The sequence below is a fragment of the Oryzias melastigma genome, linkage group LG13, assembly GCF_002922805.2.
Source record: "Oryzias melastigma strain HK-1 linkage group LG13, ASM292280v2, whole genome shotgun sequence".
Lineage (NCBI taxonomy): Eukaryota > Metazoa > Chordata > Actinopteri > Beloniformes > Adrianichthyidae > Oryzias > Oryzias melastigma.
Window position 1 is genome coordinate 16610413 of NC_050524.1, and position 20412 is coordinate 16630824.

A 20412-nucleotide genomic window follows, 5' to 3' on the forward strand; every position below is an offset into this window, starting at 1 on the left:
ACATGCTTATTACACTAATGATTTCATGATATTTGATGTGGCGGCTGTTTGAAAGACGTAAAAGCGAGGAAAAAAGGGTGTGTGGGAAGGTGGGGGTGGGGTCTGTGTGTGTTTAACGGGGGGGTCAGTCTCTCTCATCTTGACAGTGCTGCTAAATGATGGAGTAATTTGGGTGACCTCTGACTTTGGGAAGGCCCAGATATAATTGAATGTCATTTCTGCACGCAACAAGATGTGCCTGTGTATATGGGGGGTTGGTGGGTTTAGTGGGGGGGCAGCCTTACAAAATACAAAAAATCCTCTATTTTGACCCTCCCGTCTCACAGTATCACTTGTCTAATTGACATGCCCCCCCCTACCTCAATGTCCATGTCACTGTGGCCGGCTCCTTGAATGTTTCCCAAAAATCAAGCTCCCCAAACAAAAGAAATATTGCATTAATTTTCAAATAATGATATTACATTAATCGTGGAGATCTCATATATCAAAATGTGAGAACTACTCCCTTACTGTATGTGCTTCATCTTAATGGTATCGCTGGATGTCAAGGGCATGGAGGAAATTAAATCGGAAAGTGCAGATAGACCAAAGAAGATATTATCTCTGGATGATTGCAGTTTTGATAGGTATTCCAGTGAATTTCATTTTCTCCGGATGGGGAGAAGATGAGTTAGCCTGCACATTTGCTCATTTTTCTTCTACATGATTTATGTGGGTTGAGTATAAAACTCTCTCTTTCTCTCCCACCCCTTTTGGCCCCCTCCACCTCCCCCTTTATCAGCAACACATACATGCATGCACACACGTACACTAAATGACTGCCTTTGAGGTGTATCTGGTCCGGGGCACTTTATGAGTGTGCACATGCGTGGCTTTCGTATGTGGGCAGAGCAGAAGTGCGTGCCGCTTTTCTGACTTCATATGCATGTGCGTGCGTCGGCGTGCGCTCGCACTGTTGTGTTTGCACAAACGCGCACACGCCCGAGATAGCAGCAGAGCCATCAGCGGGAATGATTCCAGGGAGACGGGGGAGTGTCATTACTCAGACTTGTTTACATTCTAAATACGTAATGAAATCTTGTTGGTAATAATGACGGGAATAAAAGTTTAGGAAATTGTAAAAGTGGTGAAGTTTGAGAAATGAGCCCCGGCCTGTGAAATAGCATTTGGGGGCAGGAAACGACATTATTATGCAGTGCTCCTGCCTGCCTGAGACATGAAGATGAACTGCTGGCGGGTCATAAAATGCTGTTAGCCTTAGCCTGAAGTATGGCACATTGTAAAAGAGCCCTGATCGCATATTGCCATTATATATAAAAGCATAGCCATACAAAACATTATTTTTCATATAAGATGAGCTGGGATACAGTGGCTCAGGCCCCCCAAAATACATACACTGATAGGCAGACTTTTTTTTTCTTCTTAAAAAATATCTAAATAAACATATTGCCATGGAACCCATCTCTGCCCTGATCTTATAGACCTCGATATTAAAAACAGAAATATTGCATTTTCTAGGGGCTCTGTTTTCCTCCCGTCCTCTTTTGGGTATGGGATATATCTCGGTGTTGTTTAGTCGGTTGAGGGAGAGGCACCGAGCGAAAAGGGGAGATGCAGAGGAAGCCTGAGTGGAATTCAACAAATGAAAGAAAATGGAAACAGATGAAGACTTTAAAAATATAATGAGATGAATATTGAGCATATCAGCTGCAGGATAAAGAGAGTTAGTTTGGGCGGCTGGTGTTTATTTGGGTGTATATTGAAGCTGCTTATTGACAGAAAATGATGGTTACAGTGGCACTATTAGGATTAATGTTAATGATAGATGGACAGAAGATGTCACAACTTTTTTTTCCTTCTTCATGGTGGCGTCATGTGCGAGTTCACTCAGGCCTACATTTCACTGTATGTTGTTATTCACATTCCCGTCTTTCTCGGTTGGAAATTGGAAGCAGAGTAGAGGAGTCTCACTGACTCTCCGATGCTGAAACTTTATCTTTGTTCTTCTGTATTCAACCAGTTGCCTGGTAAAGCCATCAGCTTTGAACGTCTGTGTTATATAGTGGATGTCTAGAGAAAATACTGGAGTTAATGCAAAATAAATACACATTTGGGGTTGTCCGTTAACCTCGCTCTGCAATAAGAACATCTAAAGATGCAATATAAACACGAATAATCAGTAACTTATTTTAAAAGAGGTATTGGATGATTAATACCTTGACAGAAAATCATAAAATATACGAAATTGTTGCAATTATATCTGTAATTTAAAAAAATCATATATTTCAGAATGTTGTAAATTAGCTCGGTCAATTTTTTAAATTTAAATAATTGGAAGAGATTTGACACATTTATTATTTCCTATTGCTTATTTAAATGGTAAAAATACAGTCCTTTGCTCATGCAACAATTTCCTATTTTTTTTTAAGTTTGACTTTTTCTAAAGCAAAACGTTAATATTACTATTTACTAAAATTTTCTTTTTTATTAATTTTGTTTAGATTTTAGTTTTATCAGTTGTAAAAATATAAGGTAAAAAGGAATCTGAGTTATAAAAATACAAGGTTTAAAATACAAGTTTTGAGCATTATAATATATATAATTATGTATAGATTTACATCTCTTTAACTTGATTTTTTAGCTTATTTAGTGGGGAACAAAGAGTCACTTGGTGATTATTGCATTAATTTTAATGTCATTTTAATGTCAAGATTTTTCATATTTTTTCATCCTGGTATTTTTCTTTTCTATCCTTCTTTAAGAGTAGCAGTTTTTTTCATTGTTAGGCCTTTTTGGGATTTCTTAAAAAGTGCTATTTAACCAGTTTGCAAATATTAGTACTGACCATTGTTTTTCTAATTCTTCCTTTTTCTCATCTTCCAATCACAAAGAAGATGATGTATTATTGTGACAGCATTGTTGCTACCTATCTACACTCTGACCATGGTCCTTTTTGCTGGATCGTGCACATTTTGACCATTAATAAGTTGACCAAGCTTCCATCAAACAAAGCGTGACTCCAAATTTCCTGCGTGCTCATTATACGCAGACTTGTATTGTCTTTACCAAGCAGAGTGAGAGGTATTTATTTTTCTAATGAGACGTGTTTATTTTTGACTAATGGGACAGACAGCGGGCACTTATCTTTGCAAAGCATGTCCCAGCATGTCTTTCATCACTGTGATAAGGTAAGCGAAGGGGTTCACCCTGAGCATGCTCAGCACAACTTCCTGACATGTCTACAGCACGAGTTACCCTAATTTAAGCTGCTGTGGGCACCCGCTGCTGGCAAGACTCATCTATTTAAAGTACATTTGTAATGGGATTGTTTTTCATTTTGAGGAGGTGGGAACAACCTGTTCCTACCCTGTTTTTTGCCTTCAGATATTCTAGATTTTTTGACTATTTTTTGAGCGCCTTTTTTCTTTTTTTAAATGGCTGTGAGTATTAACGCATGTGATTAATCAAAAAGAGTTAACGCGTTAAAATTTATTAACACAAATTAGTTACACCTCGCAAAGAACTGGTCTTTTGCTTTGCCTCGGACGTTTCAGGCTTCCACGGCGTTAAAACATTTTGTCGTCATTATCCCACTAATACATGGTTATTTACAAAAGAAATAAATATTCAATCAGTTTTTTTGTACTTTATTCTTGCTATTATTTTCAGTTTAGAAAATAATAGCAAAAAGCGGATTCTCTGATCCATGGTCCACGTTGTCGTGACAACATGTTGCTGAACCACGACTCTAGCGACAGAGGAAAGCAATACATATTCTGATCGTCACGATATGTTAAATAAAGCAAAAGTTCAGAGAGAAAGTTCACCTTTTACCACTTGTTTTTGTCCAGAAGATGAAGTAAAGTTTGTTTTGAAGAAGCCAGCACAGTGATATAGAACATCTGGGCCACGTGACCGGAGCTACTACTCATTTTTTTTTCTTTTCTTTTTTTTTTTTTTAGGTCTGCAGGATTGTTTCTTATGAATATATATCTGCTTGTTTGTTTTTTGTTTTAGAGTCTTTGTTTGCTTGGAGTAATACTGTAGACAAAATAATGTAGAGTTCAGCTTATCTTACTGTTGATTTGTCAATTTAGACTTCTGAGTTAACACTTGATAAATTTAAACTTTTCAGACAATAAAAATAAAGGAAACATTTTTTTACTCTGGCCTGTTTTTGTTCAGAAGCCGCATTTTGTCATATGTAATGTAACTAGTAAAACATTGCGATTAATTGTGATTAATCACAACAAAAATGTGTGATTAATCTGATTAATTTTTTGATTGATTGTCAGCATTAATTAAAAATAAATGTTTACTGTACTTTAAAAAAGTAAAAATAATTTTGTGATTAATTGCAATTTTTTTTCAGGTTTGCGATTAATTAAATATTTTTTAACCAATTCCCCGCTCTGATTTTTTTTTACTTCTTTTTGATTAAAATAGTTAAGAATGATTGCTGATGCTTCCGTTATTTTTTTTTTATTTTTTTTTTTCCTTTTTCTTTTCATAAAATATTGATCTCAGTGGCTAATTCCACTATTTAGTCAGAGAAGTAAAAAAGTGAAAAAAGGAAGGAAGGAAAAACTCACATTAAATGTGTTTTCAGAGGCCCTAAATGGTTAAATTTTAAATTTTATTTTGAAATTGCTTAGAGAACGTTTGTTCAGGATGCCATACATAAAACAAGCATGAAATTCAAATGTTTATACCAATATTGCTATAATTATTTTAAACTAAATTATTTCCTTAGTTTTGCTATGTTTTATATGGGATGGTATTATATGGTTACAAGAAAGTTAAAAAAAATTGTGTTTTCTCTTAATAGGTTTTGGAAAGTGATACAAGTTAGATCAAACTTTTTTAGTGCTAGTTTACTTTTTGTTTTCTTTTAACTAACAATTTGAGTAGTAGTATAGTAGTATAGCCAATCTGAAATACTTAACCCACTTGTAGAAAGATACCATGGAGAACTTTAAATTATCCTCCTTATCCTAAAATTTTAATATCTTATCAATATTATTATTTTGCATGACATTTGTAAAAGTGAAAAATTAATTAAATACATTTATAATTCAAAATTGTTCAATATATTTAGTATATGAAATAATTATATTACTACAGGGCACATACCAAGTAATACTTAGCTATAAAAATGTAATAAATAGTTCCAAAGAGGAAAAAAACTTTAATTGTGAATTTTTCTATTAACACCTGAGGAACATGCTTGTAATTTGTTCTCACTTTCATGCTCTTGCTGAAAGAATAAACTGACTTTTTTCTGTTTGCACACATCAGGGTTTATTGGGGAAACATAGGTATTGAAAATGATTCTGTCGTCATTCAACCAGCTCCACAAGAGAGTTAACGAAGCCCGTTCACTGCATGAATTGCTTTGTAACATAACTTCATTAAACAGAAGAAGTCTGTTAATCATTTATTATTTCCTGTCAAAGTCTCTACCTCTCTACACACAGTAAATGCAGGCAAATCCTTTTCTCCTGGTGTCTGATGTTTGCTTGTGTTTGTTCACACACCGACTGAGCAAAGCCTCTTTCTTTGCGGCGGGTTCTTCCCTTCTCCCTCAGTAGGGGGTCATAAATCTGTCTCTAGGGAACAAAATTAATGCCTTTTAATTGTTTGCTAACGAACGACACAAAGAAAGGAGCTGGTGTGCACGTGTCAATTACGAGGAGAGAAAAAAAAACTTGTTTTGAAAGTAAAAACATCTGATGTTCTGTGTGGTTTTGGGGAATTATGTGAAAAGCTTCACATTTATGAAATGACTTTTAAGTACTTTACATACTTGTGTTGCTAATTTGATATAACTATAATATCCGTAATGTGGTCAAGAGACCTAAAGAAAACTTTTTTTGCTAAAGCTACCAGGCATTTTGTCATCTTTTATGGACTTTAAATTGCTTGAGGATCTTGCCAGACAGGGAAAATGTTTTTGAACTCCACCGGCAGACTGTTCTGCAGCAAATGTAACCCAGGACAATTCTTCTGTGTCTACCCGTGGCTTCAAATTACACGGATTTGCATTCGCCTCAAGGTAAATGTAAACAAATGCTAATTTAATTACAGAGTGGGCGTTGTAATAAACTGTAACTAAGCTGATTGCTTAGAACACATATGAAGCGCTCCCGCTTGAAGTGACTGATCATACCACGGATGATTTCAGAGTCACTGGAATTGGTCTTCAGGATAAGCTGAAGACCATAAAAGTGGGTTTGAAGCACTTTTTGCTGTAAATAAATACATTTCCTTAATAAACTGGTTCTGGAGACGGGTGGAGAGAAAAATGTGTCTGCGCATTTTTATGAGAACGATCCTCCTCTTCTGTGGAATATTATCAGTTGGTAGTTTAGTATGTGGAGCTCTACCTTTCAATGTGGGTGTGATCTGCTGTCACCTGCTGCTGTCATGCACGCACACGCAATTGCACCTATGTTGCATTAAGTATGCCTCAGTCACTGTCGGTGTTGTACCCCGGCGTGTGTTCCATCTAGGATGCGGCACCCTGACATAACTACATTAAAGGAGGTCATTATATTTCCCCTGCCGCCATCGAAAAGTGACATTTTTACAAAGTGACAAGTTTACAGTTTGATAAATCCGATTTTTCCTGCGAGTGATGTAGGTAGTCAAGAGATGGGAAGAGCCAGGCGAGTAGGAAGAGGCGGAGGAGGGAAGAAGCGCTGCCTGTCAGCTACGCCCCGGCCTCGTCGTCTAAATGATGCTCCCAGGCAGCAGATTCAAATCCCATCCCCATTAGCATTTAATTTCTCTCTAATCTTACACACAGTCTCTGCTGCTGCATGGTAACAAGGGCCGCTTTGCCACAGTAGCTGAGAGGAAAAAAAAAATCCTCCAAGAGCAATCTGCAGCGTACTCAGCTTTTATAGCTCCGTGTCCTGTCGTAGCCATCATTCTTTCTTGACAATTAAGACCCTCAAATCTAATAGCAATGATATTAGAATTACAGCTAGGACCTTTTGAAGGCATGTCAGGAAAAGGGGCCATGCCTCCCAATACAGCTGTCAGAGCACACGGCCCTCTCCCAGTCACGCCTGCTAAATGTTTCTGATGAGCGCACACACATGTGCACGCCGGCACAAAAGAAAGGGGAATATGTTGAGTCTTTGGCTGTGATCTTTTTAAAATGTGCTCTCTGTGCCCTCTTATCCAACTCTCCAAAGACTTGTTACAGCAGCTTTTGTTTTCTCTCTTCCCTTTTCACTTCTCCCTCTCTTGTTCTTTGTCTCTAAATTTCTCTTCATCTCTTCCTCATTGATTCTCCCTGGTGTGTCAGAGATGCTGCCTTCCCCAACAGCAGGTTTTTTCGTTTTTACAGATGACGATTCTAGTAGCTCGCTGAAGTTGTCCCTTGGTACTCCGAGGACATTTTGCGCGTACAGTCGCTTTAATGGCTCCGGTTAAAGATTATCATGGGTAAAATATATTTTAGCCTGAGGGACACAGCTGTTTTAGTGTGAGATTACATGGATGAAGGTGTGGAAGTGTGGTGGCTGTCTGATTGGGCTTTATGATCTCTCAGACAGCTGTGTGGTAATGTAAATGAGAAGGTCATCCCTAAGGAATGACTTCCTGTCTGGCCCAGGCAACAAAAATAAACCTCAAATCACATACATACATAAAAAAAGAAACATGCAGATGTGAGTGGGTTGCTTAGTTGTTTATCTCAAAACAAATTACAAAATTATGGGTGCCAGCATTACAAGATCATGCCAGTACTGACTAGGGCTCGGTTTCACTGCCAAATAACTGAAGCAATTCAATTTGGATTCACTATTTGACTTGTATAAAATCAATTTTATTTGGTAATAAAAAAAAACAAACTTTTACATAACTTGTTTGAACTGAGTAAAAGGTTGAACCAGCATAAATACAACTTTTATTTCTTATATTAAAACATAATTAAAAGCAGTTTTTGTCAAAAAAATACAATTGCTACAAAGGAAAATATATTAATATATTAATGTTAAAATTAGTATAAATTTTAAGTTAGGTTTAAGTTGAGATTCATTTTTTAGTGATCAGTGGTTTTTATCTTTTAGAGTCCCACTCCAATCATCTTTTGATCTACTTTCAAAGTGTTCCCACTGGTCTTTTAGGTGAAATAAAAACACTTGTGTGGGTTTCTTTGACATAGTTTCTGCAAAGTCACTGGAATGTATCTGCAATTCACCTCTAATTTGTAGGAAGAACTGTTGTAACAGAGTAAGCCTTCCCTGATTTCCCATCATCCCTTTGTTTACACTCTTTCCCGCTAGCTTACAGCCCCTCACAATCCCAAACTAACATTAAAGGTGCAAGAAATATGGCGAGCAAATAGTTCTGAGCCAAATGCCAGCTCAGAGAAGGAAAACAAAGCTTTTCCTTGTCTCTATTTGTCTGCAAATGGATGCATTGGAATGGAGTGGAGTAGGGAACCTTCGGGCCTTTGATTATAGCATCTACCTCGCTGCCACATGCCTTTTCCAATTGCATTTTATCATCTGATTCACAATGATCTGAATTAAAAAAAAAAAAAAAAAACAAAAAAAAACTCTTAAAACAATTTTTTAGCTTAATTTTCTTTATTTATGTATGTCCCCCATCTTTAAAAAAAATGCCACAAGAATATGTTTGTAATGGAAATAATGCATTTCCTCCTACGTTTTCATCCATAACATTTAATGAGTGAACTTTGTGCATAGTTAGAAGCCAAAAGACATAACACTATTTTGATTGGAGCGGGTCTTTAAAGTACAGCCCTACTCCTGATTGACCCACCCAACATGAGAGTATGAAGTGTGCAGACACACTAATCTACTAACTGTTCATTGTTTACGTTAGCTTGAGGTTTCTAGATGACAGTGTGAACTGCCTGTATTAATATTTATTCTTCTAAAGACTTTTATAAGACCCTCTGCAATATTTAGCTGTTGCATGCACAGGTAACTGTAACTATTCAGAGTCAGAAGGATACCCATTCATAAAATGATAATCCTGGAGATGCTGTCATCTGATGCATCCGTGAAGGTGCATGTGTATTTTTTTTGTATGTTACTGGTTCAATTCTGAAAAAACTTTCAGCATTTTCATTTTAAAATAGACCCATTAAACAAATCTGACCCATACCTCTTCAGGGGCCCCCATCAGTCGTCGACCATCGGCCCATATAAAAATGGATGGGGAGCCACTGTTGCTCCCCATTGATTGGCAGAAAGTAAAGAAGACATTAGAAAGCACCAATATAGCGCTCATTTTACCATTTTACCTAGCATTTCCGTTTTCCTCTGTACGGTGGTATTCACAATCTTCTCTCAAACATTAAATTGCTGTTAAACATGGTGTACAAAAAGTAAAGCAAGAAAAAGACGAGCTGCTGGATGACTTCCATTGTTGTTGCTTTTCTAGTCATCGCGTTACAATGACGGAATGACACGCTAGCAGTCTACACCACGCATATGCCCTGAAAACAAACCGCTTAGTGAAACGCTACCCAGAATTAACTGGTCCATACAGTACCACTCCTTACCATACCGGACCACTGGAAACGAGGCTTTTGAGTCTACTATTTATCTTCGACAACAAAAAGCTGTTGACCTGGCCTTATTAAATAGACTTCCTTTTATGTAGGTCACATAAGCTCTCAGCCCTCTCCTCAATGATAGTTAAATATCACACGTTTTCTTAAGGTTCAAGATCATGAGCAGCACATAAGAGAGATGATTATCCTGACATTAAAGCCTTGTGTTGTAATTACAAGAGGGAAACATTTTCAACTTAATGAGCCATCAAAGATGCCCGTTCAGACTGTGTCTGCAGAAGGTTGCTATTCTGCAAAATAATAGGGAAAAAATGCAACCATATCTTGTTGTCACAGTTTGATTGTTTTTGTTGCAAGTGAAAAGCGAAATGTCACCTATGAGCGCCATAAAAGCGTACAGGAAATACAGGAAACTGAAAAGGAATATATTTATGTTTACATTTGCTCAAACTGGTGTTTTCTACCGTCGTTAATTCTATCAAGTTTAAGCTCCTCAAATTAACTCATTATTTCCGTGACTGTTAGGAAATGAAGATGTTTTGATTCATTTTTGGCTTTTGGATTGGAGTGGAAACAATCAAAACAAAAAATACTTCAGAAGACAAACAAATGAGACATATATAGAAATAAACTTTGGATGATTAATTTTGACTTGATTGAAAAATGAAAAATAAAAGAAGATGATATTATCGATATATAATTGCCTCTTTCTGTTCTTTGTAGACTCCAGCGGAGCAGGCCAAAGTTCGTATGCATATGGTCTTACAAGCTGCAGGTAAGTGGGAATGATGGCTATACATCTTGCCAAAATGTACTTTGTTCCATTTTTGTTAAAACATTGTACATGTTATCAGTGTTTTGTTAAATCACACCCTAAAGACATTTAGGACTAAAAGTACACACGTGATTTCTGACGTAAAAACCTTATTTAATTGTGTTCCCCTGCTTGATATGTTGCTGTATGTCTGACCCCTGCTAGCTGACCCCTGCTAGCCTCCATTTCAAGTGGTCGATGAATTGTTTTCCCACACACACACTGACAACTGCACTCATGCACGCCCTCCGCCTTGAGTGCTCGTAGGCCCATATTCACTGCAGCTTAATTTCAAACACTCCTCCCAGTACATAAGTCATAGATGTCACCATGCACACGGTGTATATATTCCAGTGTGTATTCCAGGGCTGGAGTTGCGAGCCAGATGTGACAGGCAGAGATTGACTGTGGAGAAAGATGTCTTCATGTTTACAGTCATACACACACATACAGAAAAGAGAGAGGGAGCACTTCAGAACAGGCTCTAATTTCACCACAGGAAATATATGAAAGGACCAGGCGTCTATACATCATCTATAAAGCACCCGCCCGCTTCGTACTTACCTAACTTAGGACTTTCCTCAGCTCTCTGTTAGGCCAAAGAGCAACACTGCCATCCCTTGATGTGATTTTAATGAGTTGAACTTATGCAGGCATGTTTGACTCGCAGCATCATTTCAAATTACTTGAAGCTTTTTGCTTTTTTTATGTTAGCACAGATCGAACATCATTGTTTAAATAAAGTTTTATTTGACAGTTCTTTTGGTTTTATTGCTTATAAGACACCCTGCGCTCCCTCAGTGATAATGACAGGGAAGCTTTGTGTCTCTGAGTGCATCGGAGCAGTCTAGACTCTGGACTGAAAGAGGAGCTTTAATGGGACGGACTTTGTTTCTGGTTTTTCTCCATCTCAAAGAGACTTTCAGAAGAGCAGGTTTATGGCTCTGTCACCTCACAGCCCAGACTGGATTGTTTCAGGCCTTCTGATGCTCACGATCATGCCTGCAATGAAGATTTACAGTAAACTGAAAAGGGGTAATGACTTTGAACTTCAGTCCTGTGTCCTTTAGTTTCATGCTAAATATTGTCTTTTTGTATTATTTGCAGCTGCTAAGTGCTTTTGCTGCCAAATTTCGTCCCCTTACTTGTCTTGTTCCTCTCCTTTCCGTCTGCACTTTTTTTTTGGTTGTTTCGCGGTTTTTGTTCCAATCTTGTTAGCGGGCAGAGGGAGATATGGATGGAGGCCGAGAAGGAAGCAGCAGATGTTGGGAGGTTGTGTGAATGTTAATGTCCTGACGTAGCTGTGTGGCTTAAGCCTTCTCCTCCTCCCTCTCCCTCTTTCCCTCCGTTCCTCTCTGAGAGCCCGCCAGGCTTTCTCTCTCGGGGTCTCCTGACATCCTTGAAGCCCGCGGCTCTTCTTTCCTCTTCTCCACTCTCCTGCATCTCTTTCTCTCCCCTGCCCCTCCCTCCCCTCCATTCTTTTGTCCATCTATGGACTCTCTCTAGTCAGTAGAGAGCAGATCATCCTATGGCTAAAGCGGCTCAGGCTTTTGTGTTGGGGGGCTCTGTGGACCTGTAATGAGCCCCTTCGGCTGGCCCGCTGGCCTGCTTAGCACTCACTGGGGGCTTTAAGTGTGTGTTTGTGTTTGTGTGTGTGAAAAAGAGAGAGAGGGGGAGAGAGAGACATTGGCGTAGGATGGGGAGGGATGAGAAGCGCAGGGCTGGCCCCCAATGAAAGGGCTGGATGGATATGTTTATGGGTCACTTCCTGCTTGGCCTACATATTGCATTCACACAAACACACTCTCACTCGAAGTACACTTGTCTGTAAACGCGTCTATAAATTATTTCACAAGATCATTCCACCCCTTTTGTATTTATAATTTGAATCAACTAGGATTGATTTATGATCAATCATAGTCATAAAGAGCACAGTTCTCCATGTTATACACAGTACAGTACTTTGTAATGTCTACTCAGGGTTTCTAGTTGCATTAAATCGATTGCAGAAACACTTTTTCCCACAAACACAATAAAGTTTTTTAAAAAAGGAACAGTTGTCATGCATGCTGTTCTATTTTGTTCTTGTTCCACCTTTTTTGTGCGTTTTTGTTGCTAGAATTACCTGCCCAGCTCCTCAAACACTAAATCTTCAAGGCACCAGTGCACTATACTCTTTTTTTTCTTTGCAGCTCTCCGCCTGGGTTCAGGCTCTTTTCACAGCCGTGTCCATTTCCACTCAAATGAGCACAAATACTGAGCACGGCAACGGGCATCTACTTATTCACTTGTCAATAGGGAGTGTTTTCAGAACACCCACTTAGGACCTGAGGGCCAGAGGTCATCAAAACTTTCTTCGTCTCCCTTATTAAGCCTTTGACGGCAGGAAAACAAACAATTCTTAAGATCTCATGAAAGGCTTGAACTTGGAAGTGCATTTCTGCCATGAATTATTCCTTTTCTTTTGGTTTGACAGGTAACAGCAGGCGGTTAAAACGAAATTTCAAATTCTCTTTTCTAAATTTGATGTTTTGTACAATGAAGGTTGAGACAGCTCTTCAGCTACTTTGGGGTTTTTTATGTGATCAGTGTCGATCTGTAACATTCTTTGATGCTGATGGGTCAAATATGAATCTTCTTTTATATTTTTTTCCTTTTATAATTCTAAAAAATGCTGTGCCTTAAAAGCAAAACTACTTAAAAATACTTGCATATTTGTTGGGGTAATGAGTATGAAGAAGCTTGTATATTTTTATTGTATCTCTGGTGTCAATTACAACCCATTAATTATTAAATTATATTTAAAAAAGTATGACATAAGGAAATATTTATATTATTTTACACAATTGTGACAACATAGTAAAATCGGTACTTAACACAATATTTTAGTAATTATAAATATTAAAGTAATTATGTTAAATTAAAAAGTTGATTAACAGTATGAAAACAGTCCTTAATGTTAATTTCTCAAGTTTAAGTCCATTTTTATTCAACAGAGCTTTTAGTTGATCTTAAATCTTGTTTTACTACATTTTACTGAGTTTTATTATCTTTTTAGTTTTCATTGTTATTGGATTTTATTACCTCTCTGTGTTTTGATTTGATTTTATGCTCCTTTTGTAAAGTGCTTTGTTACTCTTCCTGGGAAAAGTGCTATAGATAAAAAGGTATTCTATTCTTAAGTGCTTTTTCTATATTGTCAAGAATAAAATCATTTTGTTCACATAAAATAAAAAGTATATATAGTAAGAAACATGAAAACAACCCTGTATTTAAAGAAAGATGAGTAAAAAATTACTTGACTAGAGCAATATTTTACTAAATAGTCTATAGAATGCTGTAACTTTAACATTCTTATGTGTTCAGTTGTGTATTATTTTTTTTTTTACTTTTTTACTTTTAAAGAAATAAAAAAACAAGGCAACACCTAATTGGTCAAGCAGAATAGCATGTCACACTAAATTGTAAACACAGCTTGTTGGATTTTTCTGCTGTAATAGAACACTTCAAAAAAGTTGACACTTTCATCTAACACTTTCAGATTTTTTCCCTTCATGTATTCCTTATGCATCTTCATCCCACTGTCCCTCCCACCACCCCAGCCCTTAAGGCCTGACAGATGTGGGCTGAACAGACCACATACATGGAGGGTGTCTCCTTACCCCCTCTGGAACTAAAGAGCTAATGCGCCACATTTAGGTGGCGACCACTCTTTGTTCTGTGACAGTGAGGGGTGACGGACACAGTGAGGCAAGGACAGGATCAAGCTTTTTAGATAATGTCTTTATATCATTTTAGGGATTCTGAAATTTTATATTAAAGCAAATAATTTTCATTTTAATATTTTTCACATTCATTCCAAAATGCAAGCATTGTTTTAAATCAATACGTCTAAGATTTTTTGTTAATTTAATGTTACCAAATGAATTGTAAAACATGTGAGAGCTGCAATATTTAGGTTTTATTGTGAACTATTATCTGCCTTGTACAATCAGTACAGGACTATGATCAAATTTCAGTTGTAAAGTGCTGCTAAAAAGTTCCCTAAACTGTCTGTCAGTCAAATTAGTCAAGTCATGTTCATTAGGAGAATAAATTCGTTATTCATAAATATCCTTTAGTGATTAGGGAATTTTATTTCAACAGAAAGGTGAAGCATTTGAAATAATAGTATTTTGCAAAGCTACAAAACTAACTGAAAGTCAAATTTTTTATCCAATGTGTTTTATATGTCCAGCTTTAATTTATTACTAGTCTTGAATTCACTAATTAAAAATGAAGGTTTTATTTATAAATGCAGCTAAGTACAGACAGGACTCCACATATCTTGCATTAAAACTAAACAAAGCAAATTTTAAGGCTTGTAATATCAATGAAAGCATTTCAAGTTAGCAGTGTTGTTTATGCTTTTTTCTTTATAAAAAAAATCCAACTTTACTTCTTTTTTCTTTGATTTCTGGCCTCAGAAATCCCCGTTGCATCTGTTCAGGAATGCTTCCCCTGTTGTCCTTTGGGAGGATAATGGCTCAGGGTTGTCCTGTAATTTAGCCTCTGTAACCATTGATCAGTTAGATTTATGTGCCATTACCTCACTGTTCCAGTCAACACTCGTAATTATGTCTCGGATAGAGAAAGAGACGGTGAAGTGGGCCCTGCACTTACACAACACCAAAATACCTGAGGAATATTTCAACAAACACTCTCCAATGCTCACCTTGTAGCAGAGTGACTCACTCCCTCCAGGTTAACAAGTTTGAAAGAAGAACAACCAACAGATATTTCAATTCAGAAAAAACGTAAAAAAATATATATTTATATTATTATTATTTTTTTAAGACACCTGTGCTTTAATAGATCACATGAATTGAAAGATAGGACTCAAACCTGTTCCCTGTGTGATCAGATCATTTCTGGTCAGAGCAAATCTAGCGGTTCAGAGACACGAGCAGGTTGCATGCAGGACTGGGTGACCTAAGAGCTGAAAGGTTCAGAGGTTTATGTACAATTGATTTTTTGGTTTGTTTTATGGGTATAATAAAGACGGGTCCTTCTTGTGCCCTTTCTCTGTAAGTAAGCTTGTGTTTCCACAGCCCCCACCTCCTCTGTTTGTGGGCAAAGAGAAATCACCAACCCTAGAAGCAGCTTCGTGTACTTTACAGTAACATAGGGGATTGGTCAATAACCCCACCCTAAGATGAAATACATATATATAACAATTATGTTAGCTTATTTAATCAAATTTAAGCTTTACGCTTGGTATACTCCAGGTCTTTAACAACAGATATTTCAATGTAATCTTTTCAAGTTTACTTTAAATAAAATAACTTATTACATAGTCAACAGGTTCATAAAGGTTTACTGCTGTATAATGTTTTTTGAGAAAATTCATGTCAAATATGAAACATTTTAATGCTTGAAGCTTTTAAGATCTGTTTATAATGTAGACATAGAACTATATAGTGTGGGACTTTCTATTGCTCTGGTTTTTAAAAGAAATTGGAACACCATGCGCACTACTTGTCTTTCTTTTTTTTAACGCTGGATATGACGACACCGATTTCACAAAGTGAAAATATAGTCAAAACAAATATTTTACAACGTCTATTTGTGACTCCACTGTGTAATGAAAACGTGGATAGTTTATTAAAAAATTACATGATTTTTTTACACAAAAATTGTTCGACTTCTGTGCATTTTAGTCTATATTCACTAATGTACTAGTGCGCATCGATGCACACTAGTTTTTCGCAAAGACTTCTGGGAAATTTCTATGGCACTCGATTTAGGAATTGTAGATTCGGACAAATGGCTACAAAATGGCGAATGCACTATATAGTGAGTAGGGAAGGAATTCAGACATAGCCTACATCTCATTAACTTGTCAACACATTATGGACCATTTTTGTTTTTTCTAAGTATTGTATCAGAGCAAAAAAAATAAAGAATAAAAATGGACCTGAAACCAGATCCAGAACTGTGTCTAACTAAAAGCTGCTTCAGTCTTAACCCCTTTCCACTTGTGTTTTAGCTCTCAAGTAGTAAGGAAAAATAGGAGCAGAAGTGATTTGATGTTTACTTGCATCAACTGGTGTCAATTGGTAAATATAACTGTTCATTCAATCATTGGCTTATTTTTTTTATGCGTAAAGCTAGTTCTGGCAGATAAATCTTGATCTCCTGGTAGTATTTATTAAATGTAAATATTTAATTCTAATTAACATATTTTAGTTTTATTTTTTATCTGTTACTATCTGTAGTTGTTGTATTTGTTGTTGTCTGAGCCATGATAACAAATCAATGTACTTGTTGAGGGATCAATTCCTTCATTTATGGGTAAAAAAAACATTTTTTTATTATAAAAATGCAATTTTACACTTTGCTAAGTTCTAACTAGTAAAACCAAAAATATTTGAAATTGTTGTTAAAGCCTTAAAACTATACTAAAAAAAATCCCTTTACTTCCCTCCCTAAAAAAAGTTTTTATTTTTGTTAGTGACTTTGATCAAATTATTAAATATATTTTGACATATAAATCAATGCTTTTCCTGACGTAATAAGTGTGGTCTTCATAAATAAACTTCATTATAAAGACCAGCGTTACTTGTTTCCCACAGAGAATAGTTTGTGTTGTATAAACTGAGCTGCACGGCTGCTCTGAATCTGTGCACGTGTGTGCGTAAAAGCAAGAAAGAAAGAGATTAAGGGGGGAAAAATGTGCTTTTCTTCTACATGTGGGCAGATTTCAAACAGCATCTGGTGAGTTTGTGAGAAAGGCTGCTACAAGTATGTTCAAATCCAAATGCATCATCATTAATGCCCCCCACCCCCTACTCTCCTCACCCATTTAACTCGCCTCCCCGTTGGTGGTCATAGACGCACGCTGAGCTTTCCCTCCTCCCCCTTTCTGGCTTTTCTCTCAACATGAAGACATTTCCATAACAGATAAAGAACCATTTTAATTTGCTGCTTCCCATAATTTTGCAACATATGGTTTAAATAATTTTGATGCAAATGCATGCGACTAATTATTTGCAGATGAGCAAAGCGGCAATTGAAGATGAATGATTAATCTAATTTGCAGCCACCTTACATTTTGCTAGTCAGTTACTGTTAAGTAAACTTAACTAAGTAATCTCATTACAATAGTGCTTTTTTGTTTTTAAAGGGAATTTTAGAAGAAAACTTAAATTAAGAAAAAGTCAAATTAATGTATTTTGTTAAATTATAACCTACAAAATGTTGCTGCAACTCATGTTACATGTGATTAATGGTTTCAAGGGTAAAGAGGGAAGAAATGTGAATCTTTTAACTGTAGGTGCGCAAAGATTTTTTTTTGTTGTTGATGTTAAAGATTGAGCTGTCTCCACAGCTTGCGCTTGTAAATATTTCTACAAGGTTTTAATTGATGTGACAGCCCAATTGGCCTTGGATTAAACATAAATGGATTGCAGCCAAGTGTTCCATTGCGCTTTCCTGCCTCCATGATTTGGAGTAATTTCTTCCCTCTGACATACTATTCTTCATTGTCGGTGCTGGGCAATTATGCCAGGAATGTAATCGCATTTCTCCTATTACTGTGGTCAAAGTTGTTAATCATGATTGTTGTAAATTTATGCAGCAAGAAAGCGCTCTTGTGGCTGCGTAACTGCATACGTCCAATCTCTTTGAAAAAGTATTTTACCTCCCAAGTAGACCTCATTCCCTAACTTCAACACAGAAAACTTAACATCAAAGGAAAAAACTCATAATATAAGTGCATTATCGTCCTAAAATAGTAAATACAATTATTTTGCTCTTATACTGATTACTTTGGAGAACTAAATACAATTCTTGCTGATATTAAAAAAGTCATATACTTGTCCTTGAAGATGATCTTTTTTCATACATATATAAACCAATTAAAGATTTCTGTGTCAGCAGATCAGCTTGATAGCTTCAAACATGGCATTCCCACTGCTGTGGTAGCAACCGCTAAAAGTTACATATTTGTAAAAACATACATGATTTTACACACTGATTTAAAAAATCTTCATACTTACTAAAATAATGGACTACCTTTATGTTTTTTTCTGTATTTTTACATGGAATTTACAGCATTTCATTTTTGTACCTGCTGAAAACATACTTTTTTTTGGTTAAGCTACAATTAGAATTAAGCACGTAATTTCATAGATATATAGCATTACCTGTGATAAGGCTAGTCTGAATGCTGTCAGCTGAATGTGGCCGCTGAAGATGTTGAAATTGATGGCTAAAAAAACGCTAAAAAAAGTTGATAGCCTGAAACACTGAAACTAATAGCTTGCTAAAATATTAGCTAAATGCCAAGTTAGCATAAAAAAACTGGTAAAATGTCTAATTTAGCTAAAACTGCTGTCATAGAGATCAAATATTAGCTAAAATCCAAATGATCCTGAAAACACTGAAAAAATGCCTAAATTAGCCAAAACAGCTAGCATGTAGCAAAAAAATATTAGCTGAAGTTAAAATTACCCTAAAAACAGAAAAAAAAATCAAATTTAGCCAAAATACCTAGCATAGTCCTAAAATTTTAGCTCGACTCCAAACCCTTTTATTCTGTGTTTTTACATTGCGTTCACAGCATTTCATTTTTATACCTGCTGAAAACATCTTTTTTTGGGGTTAAATTACAATTAGAACTCAGCAAGAAATTTTTCTTGAGGCCTCCATGAAAAATGTTCAAATTTATCTTAAAAGCACAAAAAGGCAAATACCAAATATGCATTTTCCTTTTATTAAACTTTTTTTTTCAAATTTTGTTAAATACCACTTAAAAAAATAAAAGTAAGCAGTATAAACTGTCTGAGTTTGTTAAAACTCAGTGTAACAAATTATTTTTCAGCTCATGTACAGATCCAGAGTAACGCACTTTTAAATGGTGAAAAGAGTAATTATTACTTCCTAATTAAATGGTGGCTGCTTGGATATAGCCAGAGCAAGGAATTATGATAAAGCCCAAACCTTGCTCAGATGATCTTGGTTTGGTTAAATGTTTAAAACCATCCAAAAGATTTTATTTTTATTGTAACTCTGAAGAAAAACTGTGCATTTCTGTTGCTTTTCTTTTGGGCTGCATTAACAGACCTCAAATACCCTGATTAGGTTTTTTAAGCTTAGCCTGAATTGGAAAAAATATCCAACTTTGGTGTTAGTTTTTCATCTTTATCAGCTTCCGTGAGGGATATTTGTTGTTACATGTGCACTCTACTGCCTGTGTATAATGTGGTGAAGATTTCATGCTCGTAGGTAAATGGATTATATGTGTTTTTCTGTGTGTTACTCTCATAGGTTTAGCTGGGTCAGTTGCGAGCTCACCCACTGATTTCAATTAAAAAATGTAATCGCTGGCTGCTTTTTTGCTCATAAATACTTTTTCCAGCCATACACAACCATCATTTCAAAGGACGCAAAAGTTTTTTCATTTTTATCCATTCCTTTCTGTTTTTTCTTTTTAATATGTCTTCCTCTAGTGGTAAAACTGAAACGGTTTCTTCTCTCTTTTCACACCAGCGGGGCTTCTCAGAAACTCACAGGCTGGGATGGATTTGAAGTAATAAAAACCCCTTTGTTTTAGTTTCTATTGAACCATTCATCATCACTTTATTTAATATGAGGCTGTAATTGTGCCATCCCCAACCCTCACTAATGGCTGTGTTCGTCTGTGTTTGCTTTGTTGATGGAAATGAATGAAATTAGGATAAACAACCGCAGAGTCGCATGTAATCAAGCCCTGATTAATGTACCAGCTATTCAGCGCCGTTTCTCATTCCACAACACCTGATATCTTTCCCATAAACAAATTGTGTTTGTCTAAATGAAGAAATTAAATGACGCATTTGATGAGTTTATGATTGACCCGGTCCGACTCGTGGCTCATTATTCTCTGTCTTTGAGGCCAAGAGGTATGTTACTAATGCCCTGTCACTTCCCACACAAGGATTTATCACCACCCCTGATTAATGGCAGCCAAACAGCATTTTAATAATTTTATGATTGTGGTTTGTGGCAGGCACAGGCA

At 36.4% G+C, this 20412-nt stretch overlaps 1 protein-coding gene across 2 annotated transcripts in view; it reads left to right on the forward strand.

Annotated features, from left to right (window-relative positions):
- The window catches only part of rsrc1 (arginine/serine-rich coiled-coil 1), a 124060-nt gene that overhangs the window by 49813 nt on the left and 53835 nt on the right, over positions 1 to 20412 (forward strand). For both annotated transcript variants that reach the window (XM_024277214.2, XM_024277215.2), the window contains exon 6: positions 10283 to 10334. In XM_024277214.2, coding sequence (XP_024132982.1) covers positions 10283 to 10334 — 52 coding nt within the window. The remainder of the gene's footprint in view (positions 1 to 10282; positions 10335 to 20412) is intronic.